The following is a 6792-nucleotide window of genomic DNA, read 5'->3' as shown; positions in this document are numbered from 1 at the left end:
ACTCTACACTCTTGTTGGATGATGAACGCATTGCGTAGGATTACACGAACCCTCAATGCCGGAGTTAACAAGCTCCACAATTTGTTCATATTTAAGTAACCTTATAGTGTAAGATAGATCAATACAACTAAACCAAGTACTAACATAGCATGCACACTGTCACCTTCATGCATATGTAGGAGGAATAGATCACATCAATATTATCATAGCAATAGTTAACTTCATAATCTACAGGAGATCATGATCATAGCATAAACCAAGTACTAACACGGATGCACACACTGTCACCATTACATCGTGCAGGAGGAATAGAACTACTTTAATAACTTTGCTAGAGTAGCACATAGATAAATTGTGATACAAACTCATATGAATCTCAATCATGTAAAGCAGCTCATGAGATTATTGTATTGAGGTACATAGGAAAGAGATGAACCACATAGCTACAGCGGAGCCCTCAGCCTCAGGGGTGGATTACTCCCTCCTCATCATGGAGGCAGCGATGGCGGTGAAGATGGCGGTGAAGACGGCGGTGGAGATGGCTCCGGGGGCAATTCCCCGTCCCGGCAGGGTGCCGAAACAGAGTTCTGTCCCCCGAATTGGAGTTTCGCGATGGCGGCGGCGCCCCTGGAGTCTTTCTGGAGTTTCGTCAAGCGGTGTCGAAGTTTTAGGTCACGACGGCTTAAATAGGCGAAGAATCGGAGTCGGAGGGGCCACGGGCTGCCCAAACCATAGGGGGGCGCGGCCCCCCCCTGGCCGTGCCGGGGTGTGGTTTGGTGGCCTTGTCCCCCTTCTCTGGCGGTTCTCGTGTGTTCTGGATGCTTCCGGTGAAAATAGGAACTTGGGCGTTGATTTCGTCCGATTCCGAGAATATTTCGTTACTAGGATTTCTGAAACCAAAAACAAGAGAAACAAAGAATCGGCCTCTCGGCATCTCGTCAATAGGTTAGTTCCGGAAAACGCATAAAAATGATATAAAGTGTGAACAAAACATGTTGGTATTGTCATAAAACAAGCATGGAACATCGGAAATTATAGATACGTTGGAGACGTATCAGTAGGCTTGAATAAACATGAAGTAAAAGCTTGCAAGAGTAAAACTTGGGATTTGGATCCTTAAATAGAAATGGAAATGCAATGGTGCCTTGCTCCATTAGAGCTTTGCACTTGGGAACTTTGCAAGAGTGTTAGCTTGCCTTGAGTGGTGTATTGATCAAAATGTTCTTCTTCCTCCTTGTAGACCTCCTTCTCCTGGTATTCCTCGGTACTAGCGTCTATAAACGGATACGAGGTATACAATCACCAAACAATTCTTAATGGCTAGACTAATCACACAAATGATTCACACCACTTATTCTAGCAACACACATTAATCCCAAGAGGGGGTTGACTTGTGTTTTAAGAAACTTTGTAAGAGAAAATAATTTCCTCTCATTGAATCTTCTTAAGATTTAATTTCCTCCAATGATAGAGTATGATCATATGTTGACCAAGGTCAACACTTCATAAGTATCATTTGAGGAAAAAGATTTAAATGAGATACTATATCTCATGTGATATAAAACTTCTATGGAACAATTTAATATCATTATGTAATCACACATGAGGTGCTATAAACTAAGATCATTACCTCATATTAGATTACTTAAGACAATGATTTAAATGAGAGAGTGGCTCTCATACTATTTAAACAAATTAAAATGAGATGATTTAAATGGACTAGAAATGGCTCCATAGCTAATATTTTGCTCTAGTCCATGATCATACAAACAACTATGCTATGTTTTTCCATAAATAATTAGAGTTTAACAAATGTGATTTATGAGAGTTGGAACTCAAAATCACTTTTGGTTGATTTTTAAATAAAGTTTGAAGTTTGAAAAGGCCCTGCCTTGTTATTTTTACCGCTTTAATTCTACAACTCAACTAAAGTTGAAACCGGTGTAGTTATTTAGATATTTTCTTAAGCTTTCCAAATATATAAAATTTGTTGAATTTGGTTTAGTAGATTTGAAACTATTTAAATTTGAAACAGGGTCCAGTATTGAAATTCTAACTAAACCAAATAATCGAATTCAAACTAACGGGCTTAGGCGGGAAAGAATCTGGGCCGCAGCGGGGAAGATGAGTTGGGCCAGCCCACTTCGCGTCCAGCGCGAGCAGGCCATCTGACTGCGGGCTCCACCCGTCAGCGGAACATAACACGCGAAACGGTATGGATGAATCTGAGGCGTAGGATTAGAAATAGATCTAACGGCTGGCGTTCATCCTCGTCTCCGACGAGAACCCGTGGTGCTGGCGGCGAGGCTAGGGGGTGGGAGAGCCTACCGGTGCTCCGGTGGTCGACGGCGAGGTTCACGGCGACGTTGGCGTGGACGGCGAGTTGACTGGTACCGGCGGCGTCGCTTGGGGAGGCTCCAATCGACGGCGGCGATCTGCGGGTACTGGTGGGCTCGGGCTTCAAATTGGAGCTACTCCGGCGAGAATGTGGCTAATTGACTGGTCGAGGAGAAGCAAGGATGGGAGGAGAAGCGGTGAGTGTGAAGAAATGAGGCGCGGGGGTGCTCTATTTATAGTTGGGATGGGGTGCTGCGGCGGTGTGCTCAGGTTGCTCATGGCGCGGCGGTTCTGGTGCTCGAAAGGCCAAGGCGAGGACGGCGTGGCTTAGCTGGTATCATGGCGCTGCTCAACGGCTAGCTGGCACAGAGAAAGGGTGAGGTGATCGCTCGGGATCATGCCGCGTCTGTCACGGTACTGGCGGCAAAGATTCGAGGAGGACGATGGCGACGGTGCACGCGTAGGTGCTCGAGCATGTCTACGCGCTAGCTGGAGAGGAGGCGGTGCTTGATGCAGAAGTGGAGGAGTAGGGGAGGACGGAGGAGATGGGTCGAGTTGCCGCTCTGGCGCGTCCAGTACGCGGTGAGCGCGCACGCTGGTGTGCCTGGGCGTTCTGGGCGCGTGCTGGCCTGGCCAATGCCAGCCTCTCGCGAGCCAGGGCCGTGCACTGTGATGCTCAAAGGTGCCAGGGGATGCTACTGGACAAGGAGAGAAAGAGAGGAAGGGCCAGGGTAAAGAGATGGCATGGTGGCCGGCATGTGCACGGCATGGTGATGAATTGGCTCACTCCATGCTTTAATCATCAAGAGATAGTACATGGCTTGATGCAGGAGACACAGAGGAACAATGATCATCTCAGAACCAAAGTGGTTTAGGCAAAAATCCAGTGGTTAAAAGGGTGTGTGCCAAAAGCTAAATTGTGCCAGCAAGGTATTCGATGAAATGGCCGCCTGAAACTTTTGTTTGAATTTTGCAAATCTTTTTGGTGGAGTGTATTTGAATAATATTTGGAGTAGAGTGGTGGTGGTGGTGGTCAAAATGGTGTAGGTTTTTGAGATTTCAAAAAGGGGATGATCTTCTCTTTGTTTCAAAGTCGCCACTTGTCACCTTTATACTAAGCAATGTAAGCAGAGTCAACCATGGTGGTCAACACAAGAATTGTTCATCTTGGTATGGTCTTGGATGAGGTGGAAAGAAGGGAGAAGGTTTAGTTTAAGAATATCCAAAACCAGGGGCTCAAAGTGGGTAGGATGATGTAAAAGTCACAAGTGACCATTAGTGCATGTGAGTTGGAAAATCATTTTAATTTCATTTTGATTTGGTTTTTCTTGATCCCATTGATGTGGTTGTGTGTTAAAATGATATAAGAAAGTAATCCAAGCAATGAAACCAAGTTTGGTAGCCTTTTGCTCAAATTTGCAATTTGGCCTATTTCTCAAATTTACCTCTATGGACAATTTTGTTTTCTTTTGATTTTCTTTTGTTTGACCCTTGAATTGAGTTCATGAGTGATGGGTAGGGTTTATCAAGGTTGTTGAATCCCCTAAACAAAGTAGGGCATGGTCTAGACTTGTATTTCTAAATATGTCCATAGGCTTATGCAAGCCCTTATTTGAATTTAGTTGATTTTGAATTTGCCTCCTTTTTGTACCAAAGGATGCAATGTTGTCTTAGAAACAAAGTAAACAAGTCACACACTCAATTCATGGCAAATGCAATCACTATGCATGCATCATAAGCAAGGATTTAAATTTCTATTCAAGTTTTTGTTAACCCTAAAATTTGGTATTTGGAAAATCTCATTCTTTATTGATTTGGATTTTTGGGATGTTACACGGGTGAAGCCCAAGGAGCCACCACCGAACGAGTAGCCAGCGAAGCAGCAGCTCGAGTAGCCCACCCGAACCCATACGGGCCCAGAACCAACCAAACTTCACAATGCCGCCGCCCGACTGTGCCGCCGCCTGCAGATCGCTTCCTGTCCGCCACCAGATGGAAGCTAGCCGGCCGCCGCCACACCCCCAGACAACGGCCGAGGAAGAGCCACCGCCGCCACACCACTAGTGCTTTGCCTAGCGGCGTCTCGGGTGACGGCGGGGGCAGATAGTGCACGAGGGAAGGGAGCGGGAAGGGACACGCCGGCCACCCTGGCGTGGCGGCCGCCGCACGGGGGTGAGAGGTCACTACTAATAACTAGAAAGTTCATTTGTAGTTTACAGCTCACCAACCTACACAAATCACGATACATATCCAACCGTGGAAAGCCTATTTGAGCTCTAACTTAATTCTTAGCCAAAGATGAGCAAAACCCTTCTTTCACATGTCCTTGAAGAAACAATCACAAGTAAGACAAGAGAGAACCTACTCCAAAACGACAGCCGATTGAGGCCCCACCGAGCAGCCCAGGAATCTCCACGCGTTCCCAAAGCAATCCGGACATGCCATTGCCAGGAGGCTAGCTAAGACCATGCACGTCCCCGTCCCTACGCGCCATCCTCGAGTCAACGCGCCGCGCGCGACCGGCCCCGGCGGGCGACGCCATGACCTTATAAGTAGCTGCGCCATCCCTGCCGCCAACAGCATCACCGGTGAGCCAGGGTTCGACATCGACGTACAGCAAGCAACACGACGCGAGCTTCAACTAGCTAGCTAGTTTCCGGCCACCATATACGATCGACCAGGTGCCATGTCGTCGCTGTCTTCGCCGCCGGCGAGCAGCACCGCGTCGCCGGAGACGGAGGGCGGTGGCAGGAAGTACAAGGGCGTGCGGCGGCGCAAGTGGGGCAAGTGGGTGTCGGAGATCCGGCTGCCCAACAGCCGGGAGCGCATCTGGCTGGGCTCCTACGACGCGCCCGAGAAGGCCGCGAGGGCCTTTGACGCCGCCTTCGTCTGCCTCCGCGGCCCCCACGCCGCCGGCGCTGACCTTAACTTCCCGGCCTCGCCGCCGCCGCCCTGCCGTCACAGCATCGACCCGGAGGAGGTGCAGGCGGCCGCGCTGTCCCACGCCAACCGCATCTCCGTCACGGCACGGGAGGCAGCCGCCGCGCTCTTGGACGACGACCACTGCTCGCCGGCGCCGGCCGCGCTGTCGATGGACCAGTCCTTCACGCAGCACGGGCACGGTATGGACATTTTCGGCGGCGGCGAGATGGTGGCACAGGACGGCAGCATGGACTGGCGCACGGTCATGGCGCACCAGCCGCCGATCTTCTCGCCGACGGCCGGCTGGGGCAGCAATGCCTACGACTTCCTGCAGGCGCCACCTCAGGTAGACGATGACATGCTGATGGAGGAGAGTGACCATGGCGCCAGCGCCTCTCTGTGGAGCTTTGACTCCAGAGACTCCTACTTCAGATACTAGTCGACATGCTGTCGCTGCTATTCCATCCGTGCAAATTGCTTCAGGTGCATTGCTACGAGTTTTATAAGTGCATTGCTAAGTTTTTAGGTTCGGAAAAATAAGTGCATTTGCTAAGTTTTGACACTATTAGTTACAGTATTTAGTTTGCAGCCGCTTTATTCTTGTCTCATTTGTATCTCTCTCAAACGGATCAGTAAAGCGTGATGCTAAAAACTTGTATGTATGTGTCCTCAGAAATACAAATTTCTTTAGAATTATTTCAAGGGATTTGCTAGTTCTCAGCTCAGAACTAAATTAGTTCTCACACCAATCAATTGTATCATGGCTCGTGCATATATGAGTTCCAAGTTGGATTGCAACCGAGTTTTTAAGTTGCAAGTGGGGATGTAACCTCCGTTTCAAAGAATAAGGCGCCCTCCTTTTACGAGCTTTTTGTTTGATCAAGAATTACTTCAAATAGATAAAGATTGTTTGTATGAAATTAGTATCATTAAAAAGTGCTTTTCAATACGAATCTAACGATAATATATACATATAATATAATCAAGATTTTGTTGCTTAATTTTTATGATCAAAGTTCGTCTTGAAATACGCGTGCGCCTTATTCCTTGAAACTGGAGGTAGTAAGAAAATAACTCTAACCATTGGATTTGCTTTAAAATGGTGCGTTCGATTATTTTATAAAAAAGTCAACTTCCACATGATATGTATGCCTCTGACTTTCTCCAGATAGCCTATATGATGGTTCCCCGAAAACAAAACGATGATGGTTGATGAATATACAAGGGATATATGTTAGCTACATGCACACTGAATTTCATGTGCAAAATCAGTGGAATAAGAAATAAGGCCTACGTGGAGTCGTGGGCCAATACCAGCCCTAGAACCTAGGTGCATATTCACCGGCAACTTGCAGGGGCATAGGCTATAGACAACACACTGGACGTCGATTTCAAGCATGTGCCAATATAGCAAGCAAGATCCGAACGAGTATACAATCCACTGTGTGTGGCGTGACACCAATTGTCTACTCCGGGTCGGATTCCTTTGTCTCGCAACTGTTCAACTGAAACACTGAGAAGGACACGCGCACT

At 47.7% G+C, this 6792-nt stretch overlaps 1 protein-coding gene across 1 annotated transcript; it reads left to right on the top strand.

Moving 5' to 3' along the window:
- Positions 1 to 4909: 4909 nt before the first annotated feature.
- On the top strand, positions 4910 to 6002 carry LOC127305716 (uncharacterized). Its single transcript, XM_051336241.2, has one exon. It carries the CDS (start codon positions 5024 to 5026, stop codon positions 5696 to 5698), a length of 675 nt encoding a protein of 224 aa, XP_051192201.1. The 5' UTR covers positions 4910 to 5023; the 3' UTR covers positions 5699 to 6002.
- Positions 6003 to 6792: the final 790 nt, after the last annotated feature.

The sequence above is a fragment of the Lolium perenne genome, chromosome 6, assembly GCF_019359855.2.
Source record: "Lolium perenne isolate Kyuss_39 chromosome 6, Kyuss_2.0, whole genome shotgun sequence".
In the NCBI taxonomy this organism is placed as follows: Eukaryota; Viridiplantae; Streptophyta; class Magnoliopsida; order Poales; family Poaceae; genus Lolium; species Lolium perenne.
The sequence above is the reverse complement of the archived record's forward strand: the minus strand, read 5'-3'. Positions and strand labels throughout refer to the sequence as shown.

Excerpts from the sequence above, each read along its gene's own strand:
- LOC127305716 (XM_051336241.2), top strand. The coding sequence starts at position 5,024 with ATGTCGTCGCTGTCTTCGCCGCCGGCGAGCAGCACCGCGTCGCCGGAG.